The sequence below is a fragment of the Lycium barbarum genome, chromosome 9 (genome assembly GCF_019175385.1).
Source record: "Lycium barbarum isolate Lr01 chromosome 9, ASM1917538v2, whole genome shotgun sequence".
In the NCBI taxonomy this organism is placed as follows: domain Eukaryota; kingdom Viridiplantae; phylum Streptophyta; class Magnoliopsida; order Solanales; family Solanaceae; genus Lycium; species Lycium barbarum.
The window spans coordinates 20,509,442-20,526,524 of record NC_083345.1 but is presented as its reverse complement, the minus strand read 5'-3'; the positions used below and the strand labels follow the sequence as shown (position 1 = coordinate 20,526,524).

Below are 17,083 nucleotides of genomic sequence, written 5' to 3'. Positions count from 1 at the left end.
AGTATACTTCTCTTTTGTTGTCTGACTAATCATCGCCAAAATTTGTAATTATTAGCTTCCGCAATGACGCCCTGTTATTTCGATCATAACATGCGAAGAAAGTAAAATAATATGGAGAACGTACAATTGATATATACAAATTGCGACATTGTTAGGAAATTTTACATTTCCTTGCTAACATTAATTAGAAGTTAAACATTTTAATAAACGAGGTTTCGCGTGCAAACAGGATTTTGAGTACACTGTAACATAGATGTAAGTAAAATTTGAAACTTCGAACTTATCCATGTAATAACGTGTTTAACTTCTTTAAAAGTACAGGACACGTGTAACTAATGACAAAGATTATCTAACAACCCTCTATTGATTAATGAGCGCAATGAAAAGAAAAGACGAAAGCACTAATGCCAGATATCCATAAACAAAGAGTCTGAAAGAGAAATAGCAACAAGGTGGAGAATGATGAAAAGGTGAAAGCATTGGACCACCATTCCCCTTAACTTTATGGAGTAATGAAAAATGGCTAGTCTAATCAAACATACAAAAAATATTCGACATTTATTATTAATTTCCGAAATCACAAATTAACTTTCTAAGTAGCAATAATTCTTCTCATATATTCCTATAGCTTCAAATATTAACTTTTTGTCACATTGGATTTATTTCACAACATTTGGTGTTTTAGAAATGCGAGAAGTTATTTTTCACTCTTTTTTTTTTTTTTCAAATCGTCCATTACTTCTTGTTCTTGGATAGGTAGAATAATGTTAGGGAATGATTTAGACAAATATTTTTCAACGAGACGTTTACGGTAATGACAAGGAATGATTTTGACAAATATTTTTATAATTAAGATTACTAAACATACTTTTTAAGGAATACAAAAAATTTTAGAAGACAAATATTGTGTTTTCGAGGGAGTAATCAGGAAATCTTCGACTTTAAAATGTGCATTGCAAGAAAAAGCAAAGTGGTTCTGCTGATTAATTCTAGGGACGTGGCAGAAGAATCCAATGATTGTAGTCCATCTTCCACCGTTTAATGAAAAGATCTTAGAAGGTCCATCTTCTTCCATGTTCACAGTTCCACTCACCTTAAAAATAAATGTGAAAAATATGAAGTACCAAGTCGCTTGGGTTGTGTTTTGCAAAGAAAGAAGATTTAAATATTTTGTAAAAGACAAACAATGGAAATTTCTCACATGGCCGGTTAGTGGTTTGCTTACTCAAGTATGTTAAGCAAATGTGATTGCTTATAAGTGGTAATTTTATAGTACATTCATGTCCAAAGTGCACGTTACAATGTCAACTCTGCCTCCACAGTCCACTTAAAACACAAACGACAAGTTGAAGGAAAGTAAAAGGAAGGCAGGTTTGGCATGTGTTTCAAGCGTATGGTGTCACACAACTATCATTTTCTAGGGCCAACAACAGCTCTCGCATGCATTCACAAATGATTAGCAATGAAAAAGAACAGCATATAATTCATTCAAGGCTGGCCTAAAAACATAGACAATGTGTTGTTCAACTGAAGTGGTCAAGTCACGTATTTAATATTTATACACAACCTGAGTCTCGAAGCCAATTGTACAATGAGGCGAACAGAAGAACTAGGGGATAAAAAAAAATAGCTTCATGCAAATTTAAATATATATAAACTGATTTAGGTAGTAATAACAGTAGCAACCGATTATGAAAGTCAGATTTTATAGTCCCCCCTGTCAAGTGTAAAAATCAACCATCATATGGTTTGGTGGATTTGTTAGATTTCCTCTTTAACACAACAATCCAGGTAATCACTTCCAACAACAGCGCGCTTGCTCCTAACACCACTAGTATACCAACGTACGCAGATCTCCACTTTGTTGCTGGATTTAGTATGTTGAGACCTTTGAATATATTAATCAAACTGAGGATAAGTATTATATAGCCAACTCCGTGATGGTAGATATTCCAGTAAAATCTGTACTTATGGTCCTTCTTCGGCCTCAATAACAGGGCAAAAACCTACAAACAAACGTAACACCAGTACATCCACACGGAAATCAACTAAACAGTTATTAGAAATTGCCTATTCTAAGGCGCATATAATAAGTTTCTGGGAAGTAAAGATTAGCTTCACTAGCATAAATGATATAATGATTCGGGATTTAAGAAAAGTCAAGCATTACCTGCAATGTTGCAAGACAGAAGAGTGCAATCCCAATATTACGATGGACATCATATGTGATACCCTTTGATTCATTTCCAAGCTTAAGACCAGTTGCCCAACCAGCAACTCCAATAACATAAGCAGAACATTGGCAGGAAACATGAAGATAAAACCATGCTGGATCAGCAGATTTGAAAGTCCTCATGTACCTCGCTATGATGATCCCGACTGGAAACAGAAATCCCCAACTAATAGCATTAAGGATTCCATGTATCTGTAGTAAAAGTTACAGAACTTTTTAAACACCCTTACAGGTAATGGATCCACCATCAACAAAAAAACACATGATAATCCAGAAATTGAAAAGAAATAAGGGGGGTTTAAGATGTATTTATTTCCTACCAGTCTATCTGCTATCTTTATTTAGCCTGTAATTATTCCAGGATATACCAATTTGACCAAAAAAGACTTTTTTCTTTTAACAATTCAAGAAACATGAGTTGAATATCCGGTAAAAGCTAGTATTATTTCAAGATTCCTAGGAACAATATATTATTTTCTGAGCTAAAATCTTTGTATAGATACTACTTGAACATGAAAAAGGCAAAAATAGACAAAAGCTAGCGACAAAAAACGAAAAAAATTACAGATGCTATATGAAATAAAGCCCAACATAACTGAACTGGTTTTTCATCCAAATATACATAGCATACGAAAACACACATAAAAGATTCTCTGTTTGCTCAAAAATTCGAAAGAAAATGACCATTTTAGTTACCCCTTCAGCCATATTTGTTGACAAGGAAAACAATTTGGCTTAAGGGGTACCTAAAATGGTCAATTTTACAATTAAGCCATACTTCACGCTTAGATTAACAATCATTAACTAAATACTATTAGAGTCGAAGCAGGGCTAAAAAAACTCACATTTTTCTTCTTGACCTTAGAATCACCAGAACCACCACCACTTTTGCTTTCACCACTCACCAAATCAAGTGTCCCTTTAGAATTCAAATTACCTGGCTGAAAATCATGCTTTGCAGGAAAACCATTACTAATCGCAGGCCCCACCTGCCACACACACGACAATAAGTTAACCACATAAAATACGTGCTGCACGTGATAAGTTAACCACGTACTAAAATATAAGTTAACCACATAAAACACGGCATCTTTTTTAATTAAACACAACAACTATTAGTAAACAGAGGGTCCCACCTGCCACACATGATTCAACCTCGTTTTCCCCTTTTCCGGCAACACAACTGTCGCAAACAACCTCATAAACCCACCTGAAAACTCAGCTTCAACCTCTTTAACATCAAACCACAACTTATTTGATTCTTTAATATCACTATAACTCGTAATATCATACGTCTTAACAACCATTTTTCCACTGGGGTTTTTAAATGCGACAAGAGATTGTGACCCAACCATACCAACACCATTTGGATTTATAGCCCAAGAAATCCATCCATCAGGTTTATTTGGTGGTGCAATAAATGCAACAGAAAGGGTAGAATTTGAAACATCATATGTCCAATGTAGGAATGATTTTAGCGTTGGAAGATCGCTACAACGTGTGTAAATTTTGTTGTTTGTGAATTTTTGTGATGAACATGTTTGTTGGGAAAGTGATGAGGGGATTATTATTAGAGAAATAATGACAAGGAAAGTTATGGCCGGTAAAGACATTGGTGCCGGAGATTTAGAGTTTTCCGGGGAATCTTTAATGACCAGATTCCGGCGAATGTGGGGGAGATATATATGTGTATTTATTTGAGAGATAAAGTGTGAGAGACAGGACAGCTAGAGAGAGTATGGGAAAATGTAAATTTGGAAGGTTATAAATGTTTAATGTTTTCGAAGGAATATCGTTTTTTAACCCTACGAGTGTACAGTTTATAACCGTATGGTTTACATATGCTTTTAATTTCGTTTTAGAGAGTCCGGATTCCGGAACGAAAATGACCCAAAAAAAAAAATCTGTTCAACCAAAATATCCAATAAAAAAAAATAGACATAAGTACTTTTAGCACAGTAATTTATTGCGCTAAAGGACTTAAAGTAACGGCGCGGTTAAGTCCTTTAATGCAGTATTTTACTGCGTTATAGAACCCAGTAATTTTTTTTCTATAACGCAATATTTTACTTCGTTATAGAAACAATGATCAAAAAAAAAAAAATGGATAACTTTATTTTTTGTAACACTTAGTGTTTTTTTCATACTTTGATCAACGATTAGTCGTGTGTCAAGACTTCGAAACGTCAATATTTTATATAGAACCTGATATTTTTTTCTGCGTACAATAATGTAGGCTCAATACATCAAGAATATGTAAACGTTCGGATCGTCATTTTAGGGGTTGAAAAGGTGCCCAAAGTAAGTTTTGTTTGAAAACTTTAGGTTTAAGTGTTCTATGTACATAGACGTCCATTTTTGTTTGAAGACTTGTTGTCATTAGCTTAAAGTTTTTTATTTTTAGGGTTTAGATTTAAGTGTATTATTTTTTAAAGCGTAACTTTATTTCGAATATACGCGATTTTTTGCGCTCAGAAGTCCGATTTACGCGATTTGTTTTGCAATATATTCGAAATAAAGTTACGCATTAAAAAATAATACACTTAAGGAACACTTAGTGTTTTTTTCCATAAAAAGATCGCAACATCTTATTTTAATAAATCTTTTCTTTTCAACACTTAGTGTTTTTTTCATACTTTGACCAACGATTAGTCGTGTGTCAAAACTCTGAAACTTCAATATTTTATATAGAAACTGATATTTTTTCTACATACTATAATGTAGGCTCAATACATCAAGGATACGTAAACGTTCGGATCGTCCTTTTAAGGGTTGAAAAGGTACCCGAAATAACTTTTGTTTGAAAACTTTAGGTTTAAGTGTTTTATTTTTTAAGGTTTTGATTTAAGCGTGTTATTTTTTAATCAAGACATAACTTTATTTTGAATATAAATCTAATTCTAAAAAATATAGGGAGAAAAACTAGTTGTAAAGTGATCAAACTTTAGATGGTCATAACTTTGCGCTGGGATATCCGTTTTTACACGATTTTTTTTATCTTGTGTATTTTTCGAGATCTACGCGGACAAACTGCCGCAAGGCGGTTTGGCCAAGCCGATTTTTAAAAAAACACTTGTTATCCTATTCAATTTCAATTTCCCCCCAAATTGACTTGAAGTTTTTAGTTTTCTTTACTTACAATATGACTATACGCAATAGATTTCAACGTAAAAATCCCGGGGCAATGTAGCTGTGAATGTCAGTTTCACTTTTGTGGTTTCAATTTTTCAAAATAAAGTTGACTAATTTTCTCGACATATAAAGTTGACTAAAATAAAAATAGAACACTTAAACATAAAGTTTTCAAACAAAACTTACTTTGGGCACCTTTTCAACCCCTAAAATGACGATTCGAACGTTTACTTATCCTTGATGTATTGAGCATACATTATTGTACGCAAAAAAATATATCAGATTCTATAAAAAATATTGACGTTTCGGAGTCTTGACACACGACTAATTGTTGGTCAAAATATGAAAAAAAAAATACTAAAGTGTTGCAAAAAATAAAGTTGGCCATTTTTTTTTTTTTATTGTTTCTATAACGCAGTATTTTACTGCGTTATAAAAAAAATTACCGGGTTCTATAATGCAGTATTTTATTGCGTTAAAGAACTTAACTGTGCCGTTACGGTTAAGTCCTTTAGTGCAGTAAATTACTGCGCTAAAGTTACTTATGTCACCTTTTTTTTAGTTGAGATATTTTGGTTCAAAAGGTTTTTTTTGGGTCATTTTGGTTCCGGACTCTGTTTTAGAGTACCTTTTTAATTTTATTTTTTTTATTAATGGAACATTCACTGATAAAGTGAAAGTTAAGTCAACTAACTGAGCTATTAAGAGCCTGTTTGAATTTTAGTTTGTAAGCTAAAAGTTATAAGTTTGGAATTTTAGCTTATGATTTTTTATTAATTTTTGCTATTTCAGCTTGAAAATAAGTATTTAAAATACTTTTTTATTTTATTCAAATACTATAAAAGTGCTTGAATGCACCTAAAATAAGCGGATCCAAACGGGCTCTAAGATTCCTAGGAAGAGGGGCAATACAAAATCAATTCACATGGTATACTACCGTGATTAAATTTGTTACTTGATTTCCAATTTTAGCAGCAAATTACCATAAAAGCCAAAAGGGGTACTCGCGCTCATTGGAAAAAAGGAGTGGAAGAGTCAAAAAAACGAAAGAAAAATTAAGGAAAAGCCATAACTCGTAAAAAGAAATAACTATTTAATTTATATATGTATTTGGAAGGCTATAGTAAATGCTTTCCCGGAATATATAGTTTTTTAACCCGACAAGTGGACAGTATGCTTTTAAGGAAAGAGGGTAAATACAAATTTCATTCAATTCACATGGAAAACAGTCGCTGATATAACTATGCTAGTATATAAATCCCTGTGGTTAATTTTGTTACTTGATTTCCAATCTTAGCATACAAATTACCAAGAAAAGGCTACTTGAGCTATTGTTTATATTGATTCAATAAATATGTGACCATTTCATAGATATTCGGATTTCTATTTATTTATTTTTTTCAAAAATTATGATATTGTTTCCTTATTCATGTCTATAAAATTGGGAGAATTAAATATAATATACTAATTTATTCCTTATTATGTTGATTTATTTCATTCCCAAAATTATTTTGTTGTTTCCTTTTACGTCCTTCATCCCAAAATGAGTGTCGTTTTAACAGGAAAAAAAATTATTCCAACATAATTGTCACTTCATGAATTCAAACGTGTCCAAACGTGAAAAAAGTAAAAATTCCTTTATGTCCAAATGTGTCCTACAAAGACTTCATCGGGAATGACAATACTGGGACAGAAAAATCACTCAGCATTATTATTTTATTATATATATATATATATATATATATATATATAAAGAAAAGCGACCAATACAATATTTTCTACCACACAACATAAAGAATGTGCTAAGGCCCAGGAGATCTGGAATTTACTCTATACTTTTAACGACAGACATATCTCGATGGAGATGGCTAAACTTGTGTTATGGGGCACCTTTCTATTTAACGTGTTCCACGGATTGTAAGTCCAGATTAATTGGATCAATAAAAAATATTTTTTTCTGTCTCATTTTATGTGTTTTTTTTTTTTTACTATCTTATAAGACAATTAATACTAATTGTTTTCAACTATACCTTAGTATTAAAAAAACACTTGGAGGTTATAAATATTTTCCCGGAATATTGTTTTTTAACCTTACAAGTGTTCTTTTTATACCCTTTGTACTGATATGCTTTTAATTTTCTTTTTACTTTTTCAAAAATATTGCCATTGAGTGAAGAGGGTAATAAACAGTCAATTCACATGGTAAACTACCATTGGTATAGCTGTGCTATAAAAATGTTTACTTGATTTCCAATTTTAGCATATAAATTACCCAAAAACAAAAGAGATACTTGCGCTTGTTTTGTATTGGTTCAAACGCACACGCAAGTATACGTGGTCGTACAAGTAATATAGACTGTTAAGTCCAGATATCGATCTCACAGAGACTTAGATTCTACTGTTAAGCTAATTCAAATTCGAATGAAACTATTCAAGAAAGTGAAAATCAAGATGGTTGCTGTACTAAACTAAAACTGAAAAAGTAAACGATTTGTGATGGGTGTTTTTGTGACTGAGAATATTTTGACAAAGACTGTAAGATTTATCAGATGAGAGAAAGTTCTAGGGTCATGGCTTTCGACAATCCAGTTGATCTTCAGACAATTCCCCCTATCTTATTTCCTAGGTTACTAGTTAACGGGTTAATTATAACTTTATGAGTATCTTCCGAGTTGCTCACAAGCTTGTAAATGCTACTATAATGCCTATATCCCTATAGTCGTCAGAGGTAACAAGAACGCATTTATTCCTCCGTATTCAACTAAGAAAGGCTAAAGGGTATATTCCTATCCTCATTAGCGAAACGATTATATCGAACAAGCCCTATTTATTCTTATTACGCATGCAAATTCCCTATCCCTAGTTCAATTCACACGCCACAGATAGTGTCTAACTATTGGCCAGATAATCAAACAATTAAGATCAAGAATACATAAGCAACCCAAAATATGAAAAAGCAATAGAGAATAATTGTCATCAAACCAACTTTCAAGTCTTTCGCTACAACCCTAGAATTAAGAAGTTTAGCTACTCATGATTCGATCATAGACAAAAGAATTCATGAATAATCTAGGGTTGAAAAAGATGAAAAATAAAATAAACCTAGAGAGAGAAAATAGAATGGTGGCTTACAAGTCTTGGAATAATCCCAGCACGCCGTTTTTAGCTAATAAAACGTCTATATATAGTCTAGGGTTAAAACAAAAAAAATAAGTAAACCTAATCCCGATTGAAACGGGAAAACTGCTCGTCGATGAGCTTTCCTTCCGCATCGCGGAAGGATCGCCTGATGCATTCCCGCTTTTCTTCCGCATCGCGGAAGGATCGCCTGATGGTAATTTTTGGCTTGGAGCTGGTTTTGTCCGCTTTCTTCACGCGATGCGGAAGGAAAGCGGACCCTTCAGTCGAATTATTTTCCTTTTAGTTCTTCCTATGTGGTCTTCGACTCGTCACTTTGTGCAATCGTCATATGCTCCAAAATCAATCACTTTAAGCCCAGTTTTTCATCGTTTGTCATCATCGTACTTATACACAAGAAATATAACGACATAAGTTCAAATACGACGATTGCATCATGAATTAAGCGGTAAAAGTCATAAGAGTAGGATGTAAAATGACACAAAACATGATATTTGTGCCAAATATCTGTTACTTTACTCAAACTGCTAAACTATATTGCATAGATTTGGAAGAGAGCTTTTAAGGCGAGACAACTACTTAAAATAGAAGAAGGAATAATGTTAGGACAATCAAACTCAAATCTTTGAGGCTATAATATTTGTATGTGTTTATTTCCAACAGGAAATAAGCCTAGAAAGTTAGCTACGTAAGATCAATGTCAGCATATGGTTCATGACCGAAATATACATCCAATGTTTGCAGCATGATACCTTCCAGAGCAACAACCTTGGTCAGGTAAAAGTATGTTCCAACTAAGCTTGAAGAATTAAGCATTTTAGAAATGTATCCATAGATTAAAGTTGGATCAAACAAATGACATCCAGCAACACAAGCAGATTCATCCTATTTATTCACCGAGTGCATGCAGAGAGAAAGTGAAGGTCCAAGGAAACAAACCATATGCTCTGTTGACTTTAAATCCATGTTGGTCGGTTCTGAGCCTCTCCTATTATAAGCTACTACTGTATATGTTTTTGCCACGAAGGTGATAAACCTTTTCAATACAATTTCTTCTTGCAAATGTGCATTAAGCTTGTCCTCCGCTGTTCTGTATTGAACAACTTAGTTTCCTGTTATCAAAGCTACCTCTCAGATTGCTAACAAAACTAATGAAATGCGAACTTAACCATGAGGTCTTATCACTTTTTTACTCGAGAAGATGAGCCCCTATACTGTGTCGGTCTGAGCGACATCTAGATATCTGCCTTAGCCCCTTAACCTCAGGACAAGGAGATGCATGCTTGAATACAGAAGGATGCATATCAAGAAACCAGCAGAAAGCCCACATACATGTTTCGTAACAAAGACGTATCAAACCCTGGTCTTTTGCATCATAATTAATGGTCATACACAAGAAACATGCAGCCAAGTACAGGAATCAAAACCAAGCATCTAACATAGTAGAATTAAAATGAAATAATTAGCAGGATGCTTACACTAGCAAATACTGCATATTAAAATTGCAATGAAGTTTTACAAGATATATTTGGCACTAACACCGGAAGAAAAATCTCCAAAACTGTTTGCGATATAATCTTTAGCTATATTAAATATAGAAAGCAACTCAATCACATCCATCCTAATAGCACTTGCTTTAATCACATTTCTCTAGATATGGAACTACGACTTCATAACAGAAGAAATTTTCTCCATTCCCAGAGAAAGAAAACCAAATTCAAACTAAAAGCAGTAGAACTATAACTGTCCCTTCCCTGAGTAGTCCGTAGCAGAAAATTATTTCATTGTGAGGTCTATACATATTATTAGTGAAGAAATAATGCCTAAGGATATGTTAAACTTGATTATGAGAGCTCATTCGTCTCAGTCAGCAGTTCTTGAAAGAGATTTCCATTTGTTGTGCATGTTGTAGTCCCTATATTAGATATTTTATGGTCACCTATATCCAATATCAATGTCAGCTATAACATTTTATTTAAAAGAGCAGTAAGATCTAAAATCCAGTAAGTGCTAATATAACTGAACTGGTTAGTTTTGCTCGTTAAATCTAACCATTGACTTCGTTTAACATTTATCCAGTATATTATTTTCTTGTGGCCCTGTTAAGTCTTTAAGATCAGAATAATCTTACTGCTGATGTTTAAATAAAAGAGCTAAAAAAAATTATAGTAATAGATTTCCACAAAGTGTCACTCGCAATCGTGAGTGCGCAAACAAACAACTGAATGAAGAAAACTCACACTATTAACAAACAGAGAGATGGATAGAGACAACTTTGACCAAATGAAATAATCTGAAAGATGATGCAAGGTCTCAGGGAGGAGCAATGGATGCGATAATAATAAGATTTTCTAGAATGTACTATCGGAATTGGAGAGTAGCAGTAGAGAGGAGTATGAAATTCAAGTGGAATACACGTGTTTAGAGATGAATAGGATGAAGAAATTCAATTACCAATGTACTCCTAAAAGAGAACATTATGGTGTACAGTACAATTCACATTGAATCTGGTACTACTATACATAGCCGTGTTCGTCCTACCCAAACTCTCACTTCTATTGAATCTGGTACTACTGTACATAGATGTGTTCCTCCTACCCAAGCTCTCACTTCTATTGAATCTGGTACTACTGTACATAGATGTGTTCGTCCCACCCAACTCTCACTTCTGTTATAGAAGAGTAAATAAATAAAATATGCTATAAATCCGTGTGATTAAATTTGTGTATTTGATTTCTAGTTTTAGTGTAGTTTTTACTCCGTTCGTCTATTTTTACTTGTCATGTATATTAAAAATAGATATCCACTTTTACTTGTCCAATTTGTGAAAATCAAAAGATAATTTTTCATTTCATTCCTATTTTACAATTATTATTAATTATTGAGTTGGAAACTTCAAGAAATTGTTAGTGGTTGTACAACTCTTATGTGTTAACAATATAGAACGGAAAAAGCGAAGTGACCAAGAGACATTCTTCATCAAGATCAACTCGAAATATCAAAGTGCATGATGATCAAATACATTACAAGGAGGTCTGCGTCATTCTACGTTTGAGAAATACGTTACTAACGAGCCTTGAATCGCGAAGAAAATTTAGTAGAGAAGAATCAAAGAATTCACATAGTTGTACTCACAACCCCTCCTTGAGAATTGAGGAGCGTAATTTCCCCCCTCAATTACACATTGATACAGTACTTTCTTGGTCATATAAATATATCATAATTGTGTAATTGCATTCAATTTCATCCAAATCCAATTTCAAGGTGGATTTTCAAAAAGTCGTTAGTGTTACTCCTCCGTCCAAATTAGTTGTCATGTTAATATGGCTTAATGCATATGCGGCCCCCTAAACTTGCACCTTTTTCCCATTTAGGTACCTCAACTAAGCGTTGTTCCTATTGAATCCCTGAACTCGTCCTCAAATGTGTCCATCAAACACAATCAGACTTATATACCATATATGGTGAGTTTCATTTTTTTTTTTATCATCTTGTGTGAATGTTGTATATGGTAAAAACCGGATATGAGTCAAACCGGAGAAACGAGGAACCGAAGGAAGAAGAGGACGAGAGCATACATGAAGATTCTAGTTCTGAACCGGAGGAACGCTTGGACCGGAGCTAAGCAGAGGCACCATTTGGTCCGGTTTTTTCGTCACCGGACCGATCGAGGCCGTTAGTCCGGTTATCCGTAGTTATTGGTCCGGTAAAGCCGTTGCGCGTGAGCCACGCGTCGGTGGCATCCTGCCATGGTCAACCACCAACCATGCGTGTGTCAGACAGTACGGCTTACCTAATCCGCTTAGAGCTGTCCTTCTCTGTATTTTTTAATGATTTGTATTGTGTGAGACCCATAGAAGAGACACTATAAATAGGGCTCGTCCCCCTCCATTGAGGGGGTTGGCTTCTTCATTCTTCCAAGAACAATTGTAATAGAAAAACATATATGCAATTTCTCTCTCTCTAAGATTGGATTCGGTCCATAGCAATTATATGCATTTCCGTTTTATTTCTTCAAACAAGTATTGTACGTCGTTTGGCAAACATTAATACACTTCACCAATTGCTTTGCTAAATAACGTTCATACATTCCATTTTCCATACGATTTATATCGGGATCCAAACACATATCCTATACCTACTTACAAATTCAATTGCTTATCCAAATTCGGGGTAAACAAATGTCAATCACATCTTACATGAAAAATTCAACCAATTATAATACCCCACCCATTTTAATTATACACATCAGATATTAAGCCTCATAAAAATCCTTCTCAATTATTTCCCAAAAGAAGAGATAATTTTCTTAAAGACCTTCAATTTACATGATCAAGAGAAAACAACACAAAAAAAAAAAAAAAAAAAAAAAAGAGAGAGAGAGAGATCAGGGGTTTAAAGAGAGGAATGATTAGCCAAATTTGTAAGTTTGTTAAACACACGGGATGAACTGAAATGAAAATAAATTCTAATTATAATATGGGAAATAATTGAAAAGGATTTTTACGAGACTTGAGATCTGATGTGTATTATTAAAATGGGTGGAGTACTTAAATTGGTTGAATTTTTCACATAGGATGCGATTGACATTCACGCGCAAGATGAAAAAAAAAAAAACTCACTATATAAGTCGGATTATGTTTGATAGACACATTTGAGGTCGAGTTCAGGGGTTCAATAGGAACAACGTTTAGTTGAGGTGCCAAAATAAAAAATAAAAAGGTGCAAGTTTAGGGGGTCACATATGCATTAAGCCTTAAAAAAAATTATATTTTAAAATACTGATCAATAATGCAATGTCATTTTGGTGTAAAAACAGGAATGGCGGGCTTTAGCTTTGGCACATCATGCTACTACTCAAGTTCGGGATACTGTAAGTCCTAGAAGGTCGAAAATGCCGATATGGTGAAATACTTTGTCACTCCTTTTATAGTTTCGTCAATCTTCATCTTCTTTCGTATTCACATGTGTTGTATTTATTGTCGATCGGATGCTCCTGCTGAGATGCAGGATGCTCTGTTGATTTGGAGATACAGTATACTCCAACAGATAAGAGACATCCAGTTGACATAATTATTAGTACATTTTTCTTCTTTCTATTTTTATGAGGATAGACCTATAGGGGGTTGTACTATATTTTTAGACGAGTTTGTTAGAGGAGTCTCCCTGTGAGTTCTCCCTTGTGAGCATATGTACCAAAATGATTGCATGCATGGATGGTTTTCGACTAGTGCTACTACATGCCAGATCTGTCGGCGCGACTATTATTTGAAATAATTACTGGATATATTGAATTAAGATACACGTGCGATGCATGAGATGCACGTATGACAGGCGCAAAACTAATTTTATTAAATATGTTTGAAACATCTTATAAAGATTTGACTTTAGACTACCAATTTCATTGAGCCTCCCTTACAAAAACATTATTGTAAAATTTATGTGTGGCACGGAAAAAGGAAGTTGCTTGACATGTGGTACTAAAAAAAAAAAGTTTTTAGAGATCCAAAAAACAGATTAATTAAGTCAATTTGATAGGCTAAAATCAAAGGCAAATTCATGTTGGTTCAAACATGTGCATCAACAGTTGAATAACTTGAATTCCCTAATTAATTAATTCTTCTTGCAATTTCTTTGAAAAAAAATGGGGGGAGGGAAAGGGGAAGGGGGAATGGGGTGGGATTACAAGGCGGGAAATCGTTATCATCTTAAATTCAGGTGATTGAAAAGTTTAGGTATCCAATTAAATGTACTAAGATTCCCCTTGCCGATTATGACTCTCCTTATGGGAATTCCTGACACAAGTCTCATTCTATCAAAAAAAAAAAAAAAAAAAAAAAAACAAGGAGCCTGAATTGTAGGTTTAGTTCGATTTTTTTAAGTTTTATTGGGTTTTAAGAAATGCAATGGTACTTCTCTGTTTTTTTCTTCTTCCAACAGTTAGAAAAAGAATTTCTATTCTTTGCCAATTTATAATCCTTTACTGTTCTTTTATTAAGGTGGCTACAATTTTCTTGGATTATGGAGAAAATATCTTGAGATTTATAAGTTCTAATTAGATAAAAAAGTTTATAAGAAATATAAAATAATCTAGGTTCTGATTCATATCTTTCTTCTAAGAAATAGGCTTAAGGCCTAAAGCCCATCACTATACTAGTACTAGAGATAAAATGGTAAAAATAAAAATTTCGATGAAATATTATATCAAATATTTAAAATTATTTATGAAAATTGATACATTGCATATATATAATTACAAAAATTATGTATATAATTTGTCGGTCTGATACATTTTTCGTTCGATTTATTTTTTATAAACCAGACTAAAACTAAATATTTTTAAAATTTTAAAATCAAACGAAGACATTGATTTATTTTAGTTGATTTAGTTCGATTTGTGGTTTGAATAATTTTTTATCAAACCATGAACACCCCCAATTATAAACAAGAGACGAGCTTGATGGCTTGAAAAAGAAAAGACCATGTGAATATTTATAAGTAAAATGGGAAAATTACGCTTGATATCTATTTTTGGAAATATTTACGTTACGTAATTCACACTTTGATTATAAACACACGATTTAGCTTATATATAAATGTCAACTTTATTCCTTCTCTTGATTCTTTTTCTTTTAACCTATGGCTGTTGCAAGTAACTTTGGTGCTTTATCTGGTTTTAAATTGATATGGGTTAGTTGGTACATTGATATGAGAAGTTCGTTTGTTGTCTTGACATTTTCAGGTAAACCATAGTAGTTTTTTGTTCTTCATTTTTGAAGCAATTTTGGGATTATATACATGAATCATGTATGACATTGGTGGTTAATGCTTCCAATACCATAATTTTCGTATACGAGTCTGTATCATACAACGACTCTTCAATTGCATATTCCTATAAAATTGTTTCTCTACGTTTTTTTATTCCAATATTTTCCATCAATGGCACATAACTATGGATTTAAAAATTAAATGATGATAATATTTTTTCCTTTGCTTACAGACAACTACAAATTAAACGAAACCATCCATGCCATTGGTGTTTTCCCTGCACAAAGAAGAGAAGTTTCGCTATTAAGTTTAGCATAAGCTCTTTTGGATTTTGTTCTCCACTCTTGATCTTTGTGAGTGAGGTTTTTAACTTAAAAGTAACATCTGCTTATTGAGTTAACTTCTCAGTACACCTTGTATCTAAGGTATCCTCTCACTAAGTACTCCCTCCTCCGGATAAAAAAAAGTGTCCACTTAGTCTTTTTTTCTTGGGTCAGAAAAAGTATCCACTTATTAAATCAAGAAACAATTAACCTTATCTTTCCAGATTTGCCCATATTAAGTGTTATGTGATGAAATTTTAATGCCTATTTAATTAGGGGTAGTTTAGTCAATTTACATATATTTTTTTTTCTTAGAGTGAGTAGTTTCTTAAGGGGTGTGCAAATGGCTAAGTAGACTTTTTTTTTTTAATCCAGAGGGAGTAATCTTTTGTAGTTCCTTTAAATTGTTTCTCCTTTTGTTCTGTATGTACCAATCATTTAAGTGAGATGCAGGGCATTTTTTCCAAGGAAAGGAATGATGGATATTTCCCCATCTCCTAATTCTATGTATCTTGTCTTATAAATTGCTCAGGAGGTCACCTTCCAAAATGCCAATGCAGTTGCTGCCTTTGTATCAAGTTAAAGTGGACACTGTTAACGTACTATGTTAATATATCTTTATATCTAAAATAAGTTGCATGTTGATGTAAAAGCGGTTTTATTTCTCGGCAAACCTTATTGAATGCATAGAAGTTCACAAATGTTCAAAAAGTGTTGCTATCTTGTGTAGAAAAGGCTATCTAGAGAAGGAGAGAAGAAGATATCATTTGTACATCAGAAGCTACTCACTATACCTATTATGTTTCGGTAGTACCTTAAAATTTTGATACATGACTAAAGAAAAACACTAATTTCTCACCAATCGTTACTCGCTGGAATTGTTGTTGTTTCTTTCTATTATACTTCATGATTTTGTGATTGTTCACCTACCTTACTTCTATTATGCCGTGTGATTGTTAGTTCTTTTCTCATAATGTAATTTGCTTATTTGGAGACACTAGGTCCAATGTTGTCACAGCTTCAAATAAGGGAAGCAGTTATAGCTCAAGAAAATGGTGGAAAGACAGTCGTGGAAGAACTCACATCTGATGTAAAAATATGTACCCATTGTTGTATGCTCACCATTATGATCTAATGTGCTTGTACACAAGCATCCAGGATAAGAAGAGAAACTGTATTACTGAATTACAAGAAATATTGGGCAAAAAAGAACCTGGACCAAGAACTTTTTGGAAAAGAGATTTAGAATAAAACTGACATACTAATGTGCCTTTTTTAAGTACTATTTGCCATTGCTTGATTATAAACTATTCTAGACTTCATATTATTGATGTTTTTCCTAGACGGTAACATAACTAAGAGCTATAAAACCTTTATGACCCTATCTATGTTGCGCTCCCGAAAAGCACGGGCTACATACAGTTTCTTATGGTGCTTGAATTTTTTGATCTGATTTATGAGTCTATTTGATGATCCAGTGCTGGTTTAT

General features: G+C 33.3%; 1 protein-coding gene across 1 annotated transcript; it reads right to left on the bottom strand.

Moving 5' to 3' along the window:
* Positions 1 to 1,519: 1,519 nt before the first annotated feature.
* LOC132610098 (cytochrome b561 and DOMON domain-containing protein At3g25290-like) lies at positions 1,520 to 4,015 on the bottom strand. The gene is made up of 4 exons (XM_060324357.1): positions 3,370 to 4,015; positions 3,079 to 3,222; positions 2,171 to 2,425; positions 1,520 to 2,006 (listed from the first exon to the last, which is right to left on the bottom strand). Exons 1-4 carry the CDS (start codon positions 3,844 to 3,846, stop codon positions 1,734 to 1,736), a joined length of 1,149 nt encoding a protein of 382 aa, XP_060180340.1. The 5' UTR covers positions 3,847 to 4,015; the 3' UTR covers positions 1,520 to 1,733.
* Positions 4,016 to 17,083: the final 13,068 nt, after the last annotated feature.

What these genes read in the sequence shown, in the direction of transcription:
- LOC132610098 (XM_060324357.1), bottom strand. Translation starts at nt 3,846, where the DNA reads ATGTCTTTACCGGCCATAACTTTCCTTGTCATTATTTCTCTAATAATA. An exon ending in CTAAGGTCAAGAAGAAAAAT is followed by an intron (nt 2,426 to 3,078) that starts GTGAGTTTTTTT and finishes CTTTTACTACAG; the next exon opens with ATACATGGAATCCTTAATGC. An exon ending in TCTGTCTTGCAACATTGCAG is followed by an intron (nt 2,007 to 2,170) that starts GTAATGCTTGAC and finishes GTTTGTTTGTAG; the next exon opens with GTTTTTGCCCTGTTATTGAG.